General features: G+C 40.2%; 2 protein-coding genes across 7 annotated transcripts in view; one reads left to right on the top strand and one right to left on the bottom strand.

The window, feature by feature from the left end:
• Positions 1-5,921, top strand: part of REL (REL proto-oncogene, NF-kB subunit) — a 64,539-nt gene extending 58,618 nt beyond the window's left edge. For all 3 annotated transcript variants that reach the window (XM_073672383.1, XM_073672385.1, XM_073672384.1), the window contains exon 11: positions 1,673-5,921. In XM_073672383.1, the coding sequence (XP_073528484.1) occupies positions 1,673-2,313 (641 nt within the window). In that variant the 3' untranslated portion in view covers positions 2,314-5,921. The remainder of the gene's footprint in view (positions 1-1,672) is intronic.
• A 9,708-nt stretch (positions 5,922-15,629) lies between these two features.
• PUS10 (pseudouridine synthase 10) overlaps positions 15,630-16,513 on the bottom strand; it is a 94,883-nt gene continuing 93,999 nt past the window's right edge. For all 4 annotated transcript variants that reach the window (XM_073672382.1, XM_073672378.1, XM_073672379.1 and 1 more), the window contains one exon: positions 15,630-16,156. Coding sequence is in view for 1 of the 4 variants with exons in the window: in XM_073672379.1 (XP_073528480.1) it covers positions 16,118-16,156 (39 nt within the window). In the remaining 3 variants the exon portion in view is untranslated. The remainder of the gene's footprint in view (positions 16,157-16,513) is intronic.

Genomic DNA, 16,513 nt, shown 5'->3' with positions numbered 1-16,513 from the left:
TTTAATGTGAATTAACATTAAAATATAAAATTTTCTAGTTTCAAGAATAATTTTATTGGATTTGATGCTTACTTATAGGAACCTTACATGTCAGCCAATCACTAAGATCAGTACAGAGGGTGTTTTTGCATGGTCCATGGGAAGATCTTAAAGAAAATCTGTCATCAGGTTATTTCCACCTAATCTGCGAGAAGCAGACGTAGAGACAGAAACCCTGATTTCAGTAATATTTTACTTACTGGGCTGCTTGCTGTAGTTTTGATAAAAACACTGTTTTATCAGAAAGAGGTTATCATTAGAGGACCAGTAATCCTGCTGCCATGTAGTTCTCCATATTCATGAGCTCTGTATAACCCCGCCCCCACCACTGATTGGTATCTTTCTGCCTATGCACAGTGTACACAGAAAACTTCCAATCAGTGGTAGGGGTGGGGTTATACAGAACTCAGCAATCCGAAAACTGGTAGATCTGTAGCGGATAAAACAGTGATTTTATCAAATTTAAGTGATACATTGCTGTAATCAGGGTTTCTGCCCATACATCATGCTGCTCTCAGATGGGGTAGCAAAAACCTGGTGACAGATTCCCTTTACATGTCTGAATTTTGGTTATTAACATGTTAGCAAGTAAGCTGTGACAAATGCTTTTGAGGGATGCCATCCGTCACCCACAAACTTCCATGATAATAAAATCGTAGATATATTAACATATATGGTTTTCACTTGATTCAAGAATAGTCACATTTGTCATGCACGGGTTGAAAATGAGCAAATTGTTCAATAATATGTAAACTGTATATTAAATATTGATAAGGGTAACTATTGACAGACTGTGCATGGCATCAAAGTTAAAGAGGAATTATAATTACTGAAATTACAAGGACACTCAAAAAAAAGTCTTTAGTCTAGATGTCAGCAAAGTTAACCATACAGATGAATGTAAAGTGAGCTTAATGAACTTTATCAAGCTCATAAACGACTAACCGGTTCAGTAACAAATGGGTGTAGGTGACACAACCATGTAAAGGTATACTCGCTTAATGAACTTTATCAAGCTCATAAACGACTAACCGGTTCAGTAACAAATGGGTGTAGGTGACACAACCATGTAAAGGTATACTCCCTGGAAGATTAACTGATGCCTAGGCAACTGTACAATATTGGAAGAGTCTGCTGCAAGGCTAAATGTATGGTTACCTAAGCAAAAAGAACTCCGGCAGCTCCATCACTGGAGGTATCCATTATTCATATTATTAAAAGGGTTGTCCAGATTTGGCAAGAAAGTCTGCACTCATTTGACCGCAGACTTGTAAATCCTCACAGCGCGTACAGCACATGCTGTCAGGATTCTCTGGTGCCAAATGTGAGAACGGGCGGTCAAGTGACCACAAGTATGCAATATGCACACTCTGTCCCAGCCACATTCCAACCAGATGTGCACGGCCTCGCTCAGTTTGTTTGCATTGAGTGAGGCTGCACTCATCTAGTTAGAATGTGAGGCTCGGGATTGGAAAATCCTGACAGTGTTTGCTGTGCGCACTGTAAGGTCACATGAGTGACTGCAGACTTTTGTGCCAAACCTGGACAACCCCTTTAAGCTACTATCTCAGACAGTGCTATGTTGATAAGAAAAACACATGGCTTAAAACTTTGTTTTTTCTTCTTCTCACAGAAACAGTTATGAATGAGACATGCAGGCAACCTAAAAATGGAATCGATATCATGCCAAGGTCCAGTCCGTCACTGTTCCCTTTTGAAATCCAAACATTGCAGCAAACAGGAAATGTATCTACAGCACCGAGCACTCAAAGTTTTCATTGGTCAAGTACAAACATGTCGCCAAACCCAACTAATAGCCAGAATTTTGGATTTCAGATGAGGAAAGCTCCTGAGCCTCCTGCTAACGCTTTGGATTTTATCCCTATGGTACAAGCAAACAATGATCCCACTTTGCAGAAGTCCACATACGGTTCTGATAAAGGTCTGACTAATATGTTTCGTATGCCTAATATCCCACAGTCTAGTTACCCAACTATGTCTACTGTAACCACCTATGGATCACCGTATCACCGAGACGCATTTGAAACTAATTCCAGTCAGATGATATTAAATCCAATAGACGACTCTTCTTGCTCCAGTATTGCTCAAGCCGGCTACTACATTTCTCAGTTCCATCCAACGCAACCTGACAGCAACATGTCAAGCCAGTCATGCACCGATCTATTACATGCACCGGATGACTATATTATGAGTGTTGATTCGGAATTAGAAACTATCCTTGACAATATATCAAAGAGCATGGTCAACCAGTAGCACACTTACTAATTAGTTCTGGGTTTTTTTCCAACACAGTCTTCACCAACCATTGGGTTAGTAATTATTCCTCTGGACTTGTGAAAAACAGTTTTGACAGTCCTACTTCGTGTATGAATGATTCCTTCAATCTTAATACTCCAATGAATGAGGCTGAATGATTCAATATTGGTATGGTCATAGTCTTTCAGCCTGTATGGTGGGAGATATTAATTCTATATATCAAATATCCTGTTAAAAAAATAAGCAGACAGTACAAGTACGATTGGGCTGTCCAGATGTAGCCTCCATTATTTTTCTATCTAACCAGCTCCCTAAGTCATTAAGTGCAAAGTATTCGAAAAATGTTATCTATCCCTTGGTATTCTCTAAGAATGAAGTTTATTTGGTCTTTCTACAACCTCCACTTTTAAGGGTGAGGTATTTCTGTATGAAGATATTTGAGTTATCCAATTATGGATATCACTAAGGATTGTGGAAAGCCACTAATACAGGCATAAGCAACTTGTGTGTCTCCAAAATGTAGTGAAACTATAAATTGGGTATGCCTAGTAAGGCATAAGTAAAGGAAGCAGATACCTGATGGACAGACTTCTGCTAACGAGTAGGCAGGAAGTAACATGCATATATGTCCTTTAGAACAGTGGGGTCTCTCATGCATTCAGCACAGGGGTCACATGATAAATCTTATTGCATCTCTGAATTTTAAGGGGTGAAACCATTTCATCTGGTCCCACAATTATCACTTTAAAGGTAATTAAGTTGTTTCATCTGCAGCCGATAGTTCATCCTTCACAGCACATCATGTCTAAGAAATGGTCTAATTAAAAAAAAGCTAAGGGGCAAAATCAGTAGAAAATGTTCACAATTAACATTTTCAATAGTAATAATATAATTGGGCCTGGAAGGTGTTTAGTATAGGTAGACGTGCAAGGTTACGACAGCGGTCTTGTGTATACTTTTGTTTTACCATAAATGTTGATTGTGGCATGAATATATTTTTATACTTGTTTTATTTTTTTACAACTACCATTTGCTACAAATGCAAATATTTCTGAATGGATATAATGACTATGTCATAATGACTAGGTCTCAGCTGGAAAAGCTAATTACCATATCATTTGTGAATAATTTTGTATAACAAAAAAAACAAAAACTTTTGTTAAAAGTTCTCTAACTTTTACATTTAACATAAAATTACTATTATCTCAACCGGATTTAAAGGGGATGGCCAACAACATATAAAGTTCCCAAGTGGCTTGCATATTTAAATTAATTAAACTTACTAATATACTTTCATTTTCCAACCTTCACCAATGGCCTGATTTTAGGCCATGTTGCGTTGCTTGGTCTAGAAGTAAGTGCAGCTTCTCTCGACATTACAATGAAGGCAGAGAGCTTCCTTTGATGACGTGATGAAAGGGGACCTGGCTTAGTAAATGTTGAAACATTATGAGAATCTACACTTCAGTGACCACACCATGAGATCTGAAATCAGGCCATAGGTAAAGTGTAGAAAATTAAGGTAAGTTTGACTGATTTACATTTGCAAATTACTGAAGAACTGATATCATCCCATAACCATTTTAATGCAACCTGACGTTCCATAGTTTATTTCCAATCTTTGATCGAATATTGTTAGGTGGACTTTTCATTTTAATTCGTACAGATACAAATGCATTATCCACCATTTCCCACACTCGTTGAAGCTGTGAGAAGCAATTTTCCAAAAACATTACAAAACCGCTGAAAAACTAATGTGAAATTAGAGCAACTGCAGGCACAAGGTACAACAAAAATCAGAAAGGGTGACTAAGATTAGGACAATTGGTCTGCTTTTATTCTCCAATATCAACTTCATAAAAGTGAATTAGGCTAAGGTGCCAAATCACTGTAGTGTATTGGTAAAAAAAAAGAACAAGATACAGACCATTGGACCATACTAATGTAAGGATGAGAAGAATTGTCTTAGTCCAGCACTGCCTTAAAAAGTTCCCTCGAGAGATTTTCCAGTCTAAGTGTGATTACTTTTTTGTGTGCCACCAAACAACGCATTTTGGACTTGAACTGAGTCCTTCTTCAGGTTTGAAACACAAACACTGTGCGTTGTAATGAAAAGAAGGATTTAGATCAAGTCCAAAACAGGTTGTTAACTAGAACACAAAGTAATTATTCTTACACTGAGATATCTCTTCTGGGAATAATTTGAGGCACAGCCAGGCTAATAGCTAATTCTCCTTTTCTTTGTTGTGCAATACCAGACACAGTCCATGTGTAAGAAACGCGCTGCTTATTCTCAGGTCATAATTCTGGATCCCAGATATGCAACATTATTCAAGGTAAATATAATTATTCCAGATTTAGGCACTGATTTCACTTTATTTTATTAAAGAAATATGGAACTCAGTGCAAGATATAAGCTAGCATTGTTACATAGATGGCACACTATCCCTCAACTGGAGTGTATTCCGATCCACTCTCGGATGAGCGTTTATGTGTCTTAACCGGAAGAACAAAAGGATCAAGCGACTGAATTCAAACTGCTCAATTCTCCTCCCTGACATCATCTCTCAGTGGAGTCAGGAGGCCATCATACACATCAGATCATCGTTGAAGTATGTGGATACACCAGACTGTAGTATGTATGGAGGCCTTTAGATGTGTGCCGTCCAACAGCGTGCATCACCTGTCACTTCCTCTGAGAGAGGCGCCATAAACTTGTAACCCTGATCTCAAACTTTGTTCCATAACTTATGCAAAGGCAACTACACAAGTTGCAGCTATATTTTCTAGTTCATTGGTGCAGTGTTATCTAGGTACTGCATAAATGTATTATTTGAAAGTTCTAATGTACACCAGCAAAAGACTACCGGGCATAATCCAACATAGGGCCACCAGCACTCCTTATATTATGGTGGGGAATTCCACACTGCACCAGTCTAGTTTTATATGATAAAGGGAATCTGTCATCAGGTTTTTGCTATGTGAGAGGACCATTTTGTAGGGGCTGAGACCCTAATTCCAGCAATGTGTCACTTACTAGGCTGTGTGTTGCTGTTTCAATCAAATCAGTGTTTTATCAGCTGGATATTACTACTGCAGAACTAGATGTCTCATGCCTCCTGGTCAACTGCTCTGTGTAATCCCACCCCCATCACTCATTAGCAGCTTTCTGTCAGTATACAGTGTACACAGAAAGCTGGGATGTGGGAGCGGCTATACAGGGCTCAGCACTGTGCCTACTATTAGATCTGCAGCAGAAAAAACAGTAATTATATCTAAACGACAGCATGCAGACCAGAAAGTGAGACATCACTGGAATCAGGGTCTCAGACCCTACATCATGCTGCTCTCGGATCGCAAATATTTGGTGACAAATTCCCTTTAACAGTACTTAATCTGATGTTAATATGTGGTATACAGCTATCCATTCACCAAATTCTTTCAGCATGTAAAAAAGCATAGTTGTTTCAAGCGACTTCACGTTTTGCCACTGAGTGGATTACTTTATTTTTTTTTGCTAAGCAATATTCATGTGTTACCATTATCAATATCCCTGATCAATGGGATGTAATTATAATGATTTCCAAAATGGAAAGTATATTTTAGGAATAGGAGGAAGAAGTGTGTCTCAAACATTATAATATTGTGATTAGCATTCATTTATCTGGATCAACAAATTGAACTCAGTGTGTTTTATATGGAGCACGATATGATTGTGAGTATGAACCTTTCGTCCAAGCATGGAAAGAGACTTATTTTGCACAAATGTGCAGTCAGAAAACTAAATTTGTATATGGTAATTAGAATATATGTATTTTTTCTTACTAAAATAATCTCTGCTTGGTTGAAGATTATTGCCATTTTGTATTTCCTGATAGTTCTCATATGCCTGTATATAGCAATGTTGTGTATCTACATAATTTGTTCAGCCAAACTCCTCATTTTTTGAGAAGTTTCATTAAAACTTTTTTTTTTTATTGTGCGCTAAATTTTCTGTAACACTGTAAAAATTTGATTTAAAGGTTTATGTCAATTTCGTAGTCAATTTTTTCTAAATGCATTACTAAATAAATCAATAATAAAATCAGCTGTATTTTGGTTTAATTGATGTTCTTATCATTATAACCAACCCTCCTGGAATTCACTGTAGCTCTCATCTTCTTCTTCTTCCGCCTTATTTCTGAGTATAGATAATAGGATTCTTTAGACAAAAGAAATCTACAGATTTGTAATATACTGTATGCACTTTTCCAATTTGTCTCCCTGATGGCTGCCATTCTCTATTCTTTATGTCCTAGAGGCATCATATGATTGCAGCTGCCAATAATATATAAATTAGAGAAAAATCCTTTCATTTTTGCGTTTCCAGCAGACTTTCAAAAAGAAGAGAATGACTGTGACTGATGATGGATTATAGTCAAATGGGGCCATCGCCCAGGGACCAAGGCTCTGTGAGGAAGGGGGGGACAAAGCCAGAAAGTCTGCTGCCTTACATATATAATTATATCTGCATCTTAAAGGGAACCTGTCCTATCATGAAACGCTATTAACCTGCAGATATAGTGTTAATCTGCAGGTTAATAGCTTTACAATGCTGTCCGGGCCGCCTTATTAAAAGCGCAACTACTGGGAGAAAATTAACTTAATTCCTCTCAGGAGCCGTCAGCTTTCAGTCATAGAAGCATGCCCAGAGCGGCTACAGTCATCACTAACAGCATTGTGAGTGGCAGTAAGTACGCTCCTGCACTTTGATTGACAGCTCGCTTTGCATAGATGCGCTGCAGAGTATTGGGGGCTTGCGTACATCCGCTGCTCACTGTGTACTGAGTGATGAATGAAGCATCTCAGTGCACGCCCCTACGACTGAAAGCCGACGGCTCCCAAGAGGAATAAAATTAATTTCCTCCAAATAACTGCGCTTTCGGTAAGGTGGCCTGCATTGTAGGCTATTAACCTGCAGATTAACCCTATATCTTCAGGTTAATAGCATTTGGGACATGACAGATTCCCTTTAATGATGCAAATATAATTCCGTACAGGAACAGTGTTGCGGAAAGCCATCCTCATGTTTCTGCCAGGTGCCTACTCTATGGCACAGGCAGTTGCAGATATCATTGCCTGCATGCGTCATTTCGCAGGATCCCAGCCAAACAAGGCCACGCTCAGGATTGTCAGAAAGTGAGATTTGTTTTTTTTTTATTGCTTTGTTGCTATTAATTTTGATTATATACTCAGCTGGAAGGGGTGAAAGCACAGTGGGCAATGAATAGGAGGATGCATCCATGTGCCGTTCACTAAAAATCACAGACGTGCGAGTTCAGCGTTATCCGTTGGTATGGACAGACGTCAGTCACTATATATTCAGCTTCCCACATATAGCCATTAACCACATATCCCCTCTTTACCATTTCTAAGTAGCAGCAAAGTTTATCCTACATGTAAAGCATATCACGTGTAGCTTTAATTCACAATGCATACTTCAGTCGACTATGGTTTGGTTTGATGCACGTGAGAAGTTTCTTATGACGAGTGCAGCCCACGCTACTGCACTCACACATGGAAAGTCTTACAAAGATGTCAGCAAGGGACCTAGGAATCGGGCTATTTTAATAACTATTAATGATCTGAAATGTTACAAAGAAGGCTGATATTTCCCAGAAATATACAGCGATTGTACGAGAAAGAAGTTTAACATCTGGAACACGTGAGGCTTTACCTGTGAATTCATATAATGTATACAGGTTTCACCCACCAACTCTTTATTTTACCCAAACCAATAGCTTTAGTCTCTTCCTTCTACAGAGAAAGTTTCCACATTTGCCATTGACTAATCCTAGTAATGGACTAGACTTTAGTATCTTTTGCTGCTTATTGCAATTCCACCAGCGTGCATCACTGCTTTCACACACGACAATCAGGGACCTGACAGAGGAAGCTGCCGTCAGCACTTGTGCAATGGAAATATACTGTATTTCTATAATGGTATTGGTGAAACCGACATTTCTGTGGTCATGGAAAAGACCAGTAATTCCTAGATTTAAAGTGGAAGTACATGCAGTTAGACAAGTCTTTCTATGTATCTTATTTTAGTCCATATTGATTGTATTGTCAGGACTATATTTAAGGGTATGTGCATGCTGTAAGTGTAGCTGCTTGGAACACAAAACCAAGGGTTTTTATATAAAAAATAAGATGTTTTCTTGCAAAACTGAGATGAGTCTTTATGTTCTTTTTGCTCAGCAGTGGTTTTCGTCGTGGAACTCTGCCATGCATGCCATTATTGCCCAGTCTCTTTCTTACGGTGGAGTCATGAACCTTAACTGAGGCAAGAGAGGCCTACAGTTCTTTGGATGTTGTTGTGGGGTCTTTTATGACCTCTTGGATGAGTTGTCACTGCGCTCTTGGGGTAATTTTGGTCGGTTGGCCTCTCCTGGGAAAGTTCACCACTGTTCCAGTTTTTGCCATTTGTGGATAATGGTTCTCACTGTGGTTCGCTGGAGTCACAAAGCGGTAGAAATGGCTTTATAACCTTTTCCAGACTGATAAGTCTCAATTACTTTGTTTCTCATTTGTCCCTGAATTTCTTTGGATCACAGCATGATGTCTAGCTTTTGATGATCTTTTGGTCTACTTCACTTTGTCAGGCAGGTCCTATTTAAGTGATTTCTTGATTGAGAACAGTTGTGGTAGTAATCAGGCCTGTGTGCGGCTAGGGAAATAGAACTCAGCTTCCCAAAGATGTGATTAACCACGGTTAATTTATATTTTAAGGGCGGGGAGGATCACTTTTTCACACAGGGCCCTGTAGGTTTGGATTTCTTTTTCCCTTAATAATAAAGACCTTAATTTAAAATCTGCATTTTGTGATTACTTGTGTTATCTTTGTCTAATATTTAAATTTGTTTTGTGATCTGAAACATTTAAGTGTGACAAACATGTAAAAGAATAAGAAATCAGTAAGGGGGCAAACACTTTTTCACACTACTGTAACACATTTACATTTTCCAGAGTACCTTTTACCATCAAGTCTCTGAGCTGGGCAGTCCAAAAGTTGTCTTGGAACTCCTCCAGGTCAGGAAAATTGGCCTCAGCTGATGCTTTCTCATCCTCCTTTCTATCCAGCACAGTGAAAGGAAATTCACCGTTTACATCATGTGACCTTGTTACCATAGCGGACTCCTGGCGAAATACTGGGTGCTACCACTTTAGCCCACAAATCCCAGAAAAATGGAAAGTCACGTCCGACAATTATAGCATGCAATAAGTCTTTGATCACATCTACTTTGTGTGACATGGAACCACAGTCAGTCCGTATATCGATTCGGGCCATGGAGTTTTTGGCATCTCCATGGATGCACCTTACCCTCACCCTCTTACCAGGAACTAGCACATGGGGTATTATGGCCTTTACAAATGTCATCAAACTTCCTGAGTCCAGGAGTTTTGTCACAGTCACACCCGTTCACCGTCACCTGGCACAGCTGAGGTCCCTCGCCAGGGTTAGTTACAGTCATGTATGCAGGACATGCAAAAAATGAGAAGCAGCAGCCTTCTGAGAAGTTGGTTCTGAGACTAAAGGACAATGAACTGATATATGACCGATGGCAGGACACCTCCAACAATGGTACGAGATGTACCCCTTGAACCTGGCTCTGACCCTTCCTGGGTCTTTAATCGCCCCTCAGATGTGGTCTTAAGTGCCTTCTTTTGCATTTCCCGGAAAGGTGACCTCAGACCTACAGGTGCATCTCACTAAATTAGAATATCATCAAAAAGTTAATTTATTTCAGTTTTTCAATACAAAAAGTGAAACTCATATAGAATCATTACAAACAGAGTGATCTATTTCAAGTGTTTATTTCTGTTAATGACTGTTGTGTTTTCATTGGCTGTAAGTCATAATCATCAACATTATCTCAGTAATTAAAATAATTAACAAAAAGCTTCCTAAGCGTTTAAAAAGGTCTGTTTCAGTAGGCTTCACAATCATGGGGAAGACTGCTGACTTGACAGATGTCCAGAAGGCTGTCATTGACACACTCCACAAGGTCCCATTGTTCCAATTTTCATTTGGAAATCAAGGTTCCAGAGTCTGGAGAAAGAGTGGAGAGGCCACAATCCGAGCTGCTTGAGGTTTAGTGTGAAGTTTCCACAATCAGTGATGGTTTGGGGAGCCATGTCATCTGCTGGTGTAGGTCCACTGTGTTTTACCAAAGTCAGCGCAGCCGTCTACCAGGAAATTTTAGAGGACTCCATGCTTCCCTCTGCCGACAAGCTTTTTGGAGATGGAAATTTCATTCTCCAGCAGGACTTGGCACCTGTCCACACTACCAAAAGTACCAATACCTGGTTTAAAAACAACAGTATCACTGTGCTAGATTGGCCAGCAAACTCACCTTACCTTAACCCCATAGAGAATCTATTATAGAGAATCTATGGGGTATTGTCAAGAGGAAGATGAGAGACACCAGACCCAACAATGCAGACGAGCTGAAGGCTGCTATCAAAGCAACCTGGGCTTCCATAACACCTCAGCAGTGCCACAGGCTGATCGCCTCCATGCCACGCCGCATTGATGCAGTAATTGATGCAAAAGGAGCCCCGACCAAGTATTGAGTGCATTTACTGAACATACATTTCAGTAGGCCAACATTTCAGATTTTAAAAACATTTTACAAGCTGTTGTTATAAAGTATTCTAATTTACTGAGATAATGACTTTTGTGTTTTCATTGGCTGTAAGCCATTATCATCAGCATTAACAGAAATAAACACTTGAAATAGATCACTCTGTTTGTAATGACTCTATATAATATATGCGTTTCACTTTTTGTATTGAAGAACTGAAATAAATTAACTCTTTGATGATATTCTAATTTAGTGAGATGCACCTGTAGATTGCTCAGTGAGGTCTCCGCAGTCAAGTATCTTTCCATGAGGCTCACAAGGTCATCTGCATTCTGGCGATCTTCTTGGGCAACTCAGCTTGGCACAGATTTCGGTAGTGATTGGATAAATCGGTCCTTTACCACTCTTTCCACCATCTTTGCTGGAGAACAGGTCTCAGACTGCAGCCATTTTTACACGAGGTGTAAGAGGTTGAACATCTGGGACCGGGGAACCTTGTCCCTTTGGTAGCAATAGAGGTGCGCTTGTTGCGCCCTGACTGCCAGGGTTATGTCTAAACATGTCATAAACTCTGCCTTAAGATTGCCATACTCCTTGGCATTTTGCAGGGAAAGGTAGTAGTACGCTTTCTGTGATTCACTAGTAAGGTAAGGAGCTAGAACCTCTGCTGATTGCTCTGGGGGCAGTTTCTACCAGTCTGCCACCCTCTCAAAGAAAGTCTAAAAAGCCTCGATGTCATCCTCCAGTGATTTTCTGCAAGGCCTCTTGTACAGTTTGCCTCAAACGGTTACCTTCACTCCTGATCAGGATTTTGTTGGTTTCTTGTTGGGCCTGCTACTGCTGGATCAGTTGCTTAACAAGCTCCTCTATGCTTTCAGACCATATTTGCAATACTGTAGCTACCTTTACCAAGGACATTGGATCTTTAAACTGTGATCACCTGTGCTCTTTGGGACTTCCATTTAAACACCAATGGTAGGGCTGCACGCTCTCTGGTAGCTGTTTGGAACATGAAGCCATAGGGTTTTTAGTACCTATCGCCACCTTCTCCTGGATCCAGCGCTGTACTGCTCCTCTTCGTAGTGACGTCATCTCACATCAGGCTCTGGCTCACTCTACGCATGAGCCAAAAGTCTCTCTTACAATGAGACTCCATAGGCTTACATTGAGAGTTTTCATGGGTTTACATTATAAAAGCCGCTTCTGGGTCACACAGAGCGCAGTGTACCACATACACACTACAGCCACTTACGTAGATCTACTGACACCCTCTATGCTGTGTAGCTTCATGTAAAGGAGCTGTCAATAAAGCAAGAGGAGGCGACACTGGGCGGGGAATAGGGAACAGAGCTGGAGTGACGGGTGCTTGAGATCCACTATAGCTATTTACATATTAATTCAAATACTGATTTCTCAGTAATGGAGGAGCAGACTGGACGTGTAAAGGTATTCCTACACTTTTCTTTGAAAGAGCTACATGCACATATACCGTATTTTTCGGACTATAAGACGAACCGGACCATAAGACGCACACGTTTTACAGGTGGAAAATAGGGGAAAAAAAAGCTCCTATGGCATGCTGGGAGTTATAGTTCCCCACATTTATGTCATCTGTTTGCTCTGAGAACTATAACACCCAGCATGTCCTTCAACTCTTATGCCAGGCTGGGAGTTATAGTTCACCACACATTTGTCATGTGGTTGCTCTGAGGAGAACTATAACTCCCAGCACGTCCTTCAGCTCTTATGTCATGCTAGGAGTTATAGTTCACCACAGGAGTGGTACATTGTTTAATGACATGTGCGTTTTCACTTCACTTTACTTCTACCTTATAATGCTTGCGTCTCATTCTGGATAGGCAGGGAGCGGGGCCATACTTGCTGGGGGCTGTGCCAGCAGAGGGGGCTGCGTCAGCGGAGGGGGCTGCGTCAGCGGAGGGGGCTGTGGCAGCAGTGGCTGCGACGGAGGCAGTGGCTGCGGAGGGGGCTGTGGCTGCGTTACCCAGTGAGCACAGCCATGAATTCACTATGGCTGCACTAGACATCAGGAGGTGGGCAGTCTCCCGTGAAGATCGCGCGCTGCAGGGACGTTACTAAGAGGCAGCGGGGCAACACAGAACAGCACAGTGCGCAGTTATCCCCGGCCCTGCAGCGTGTGATCTGGACGGGAGACTGCCCACCTCCTGATGTCTAGTGCAGCCATAGTGAATTCATGGCTGCGCCCACTAGGTAAAACCGCTCCATCGCTGCCCCAGCTGAAAGAACCCAGAATAACTTCCAAAGATATTACAGGTGAACTCCACGGTCAAGGTACATCAGTGTCATACAGCTCCATCTGTCACTGTTTTGGCCAAAGTGGACTTCATGGAAGACGACGGTAGAGGAAACCACTGTTGAAAGAAAATCATGAAAAAGCAAGACTGGAATTTGACAAAATGCATATTGACAAGCCACAAAGCTTATGGAAAAATGTCATTTGGACAGATGAGACAAAACTGGAGTTTTTGGCAAGGCACATCAGCTCTACGTTCACACATGCAAAAATGAAGCATACAAAGAAAAGTACATTGTACGTAATGTGAAACATGGAAAAGGCTCGGTTATGTTTTGAGGCTGCTTTCATGTATCTGGTACAGGTTGGTTTCAATTTGTACAGGGTACAATGAAATCTCAAGAATATCAAGGCATTCTGGAGCAAAATGTTCTTTGCACTGTCAGAAAGCTTGATCTGAGTAGAGTCCTCCACCAGGAGCTAAAACATCCAAGACTGGCTAAGAGTAAAGCTTTGGACTATTGTAAAGTGGCTTCTATGAGCCCTGATCTAAATCCTATTGAACATCTGTGGAAGGAGTTGAAACATGCTTTCTTCATATTTGAGACACCTTGATCAGTTTGCGCTTAAGGAGTGGGCCAACATACCTGTGGACAGGTGCAGAAGTTCATAGAAAGTTACAGGAATTGTTTGCTTGCACTGATTGCCTCAAAAGGTTGAGCAACAAAATGTAAAGCTAGGGGTACCATCATTTTTGTCCAGGCCATTTTCATCAGTTTGTATAAATTTTCCTGTTCAACCACAATTCAAAAGCAATGTCTGATTTTCATTGATATTTATTAAATTAAAAGTAAAAATTACTATTATATTGCTTTATTTCAAAAAGTATAGCGATGGCTGCAGAGGACTGGATTTTCACAGATGAAGTTCCCTTAAGACTGTTTGGGACATCTGGAAGAATGATTATCTGGAGAAGAACAGGTGAGCTTTACCATGAGTCCTGTGTCATTCCAACAGTAAAGTATCCTGACACCATTCATGTGTGAAGTTGCTTTGCACCAAAGGAGGGGGCTCACTCACATTTTTTTCTAAAAACACTGTCAAAAATAAAGAATGGGATCTAAACTCCCTGAAAGAGCAACTTCTCCCGACGCTCAAGGAACAATTTGGTAATGAATAATGCTCTATCCAGCATGATGAAGCACTATGGCACAATGTGAAAGTGATAACTGATTGGCTATGGTGAACAAAATATTGAAATTTCAGGTCCATTGGCAAGAAACTCCCCAGTTCTTAATCCCATTGAGACCCTTTGGCCCATCCTCAAAAAGCAGGTGGACAAACAAAAACATAGAAATTGTGGTCAACTCAAGTACTGATGACACAAGAATGGGTGTCAATTGTCAGGATTTGGCCCAGAAGCCGATATCCAGCAGCCACGGAGAAATGCATAAGTCTTGAAAAATAAGGTTCAACATTGTAAATATTGAGTCTTTGCATAAACTTGATCTATATTTTAATAAAAGTTTAAAAACATATGAAATGCTTCTAATTGTACCTCAATTATACAATAGAAACAATTGACTAAAAGATCTAAAAATTTTGAAGCAGAAAATTGTGAATAAACCCAAATTTTTGACAGTCTCAAAACTTTTGGCTACGACTCTTCACATGAGATAGCTAAGCGATTATGTGTTTTCAACAGGGATAGAAGAGAAAGTCCATGCCACACTTCTTTGGCAGTGGCTTATCTCTCCTGAAATCAAAAGCATTGGCCATTGAAATTCCAAGTGTCAGATCTATCTACCATCTGTAGGAGAGTCAGAAGGCCTCAATACACATCAGATGGTCCCACAAAATCAGGGAGTTTTGACCAACTTTATCGGCGCCTTACTGTAACGCTAAGTATGCGAACATGAAATATATGAAATTTGAATAGCATTAGAGCGGTAGAAAAATATAAATAAATGAGAACTCTTAGCGCATAAATTGGCCAATTCATGTGTACCTGGTAGCCATGGTAAGGCGTTTCTCAAATATACCAGGACCCTATCAATGTGAATACCTCTCTAAGTGACTTGGTCTACTTATGTGTGCTCAGTCAAAGCTAATACATAGAAACAGAAAAAACTGGCCAGCACTTTTTGAGAAACGCCTTACCGTGGCTACCAGGTACACATGAAGTGGCCAATTTATGCACTAAGATTTCTCATTTATTTCTATTTTTCTACAGCAGTAATGCTATTCTAATTTCATATATTTCATGTTCGCATACTTAGCGTTATATCAACCTTTAGTCAGTTCCTTCTAGAGGTAACTGTAGACAGAACTTTTTTTCTTTAACTCAATAACCGAATGTAGAGACTTGGGAGCTCCCTAAAATAAAAAATTATTACTCTGCCATAAACAACGAAAATGGCGAAACTGTGGAATTTTATTATTGAAAAATAAAGTTTAGAACCCCAAATTATACATAGCACATACAGTGAAATATCAGTACACAGCAGTCTTTCTGAAAATATTAACGCACCCGTTTATCGTATGATTCATTTAATTCTGCGTTTGTAATCCATGTGGAATCTCCATAGGACACCTGTAAATGCCCCATAATTTTGAACATTGCTAAAAAAAATATATTGTTTCCAAACAAGTCAAATCAGATGTTTGAGTAGTCACGTCACTTTGCTGCAGTACGCTAGTTATACAATAAAATTAACCTATTTCCTTGTTCATATTTATCTTCTTCTTCCTGAAACGTAACTCATTCATAATTAGGGGGCCGGGTCTGTAATTGTAAAATACATAAAATGACAGATCAACATGATCCAATTACATAATATTGTCCACGGTTGTGCCAATGTACACATGGTTCGCTTCATTGTTCAAAACGCCAAAGTAAATATCAATCTTCTAAAGCAGGAGGCCAGTCCACATCTACAGACTAATAAAACAAAGAAGAAAAAAGAAGAAAATAATTAATAGTGTTGGCAATAACAGAAATAAAGAAACTATTAACCGGTTCCCGACCGCCCACTGTAGATAAACGTCGGCGCTTGCCGGGCTTCTGTGCAGTGTCGACGTTTAAAAACGGTGGGTGGTCTCGCAGTGCTCAGGACCCCCAGGGTCCTGCAAGCACTGCGATTCCGGTGCAGAGCGTTAGCTCTGACAGGGTACATCATCGGGACCTGATTAGATCAGGTCCCAGTGATGTTAACCCTTTGCTGTCTTCTATATGCTGTGATCTATAGTGATCACGGCATATAGGAGACAGCAGGAATAGAGGGGGTCGTCTTACTTA

This window comes from Phyllobates terribilis, unplaced genomic scaffold, assembly GCF_046119375.1.
Source record: "Phyllobates terribilis strain yellow unplaced genomic scaffold, ASM4611937v1 Scaffold_3__8_contigs__length_932513732, whole genome shotgun sequence".
Taxonomy (NCBI): domain Eukaryota; kingdom Metazoa; phylum Chordata; class Amphibia; order Anura; family Dendrobatidae; genus Phyllobates; species Phyllobates terribilis.
Note: the sequence above shows the minus strand (reverse complement) of the source record. Positions and strands in the feature narration are given on the sequence as shown.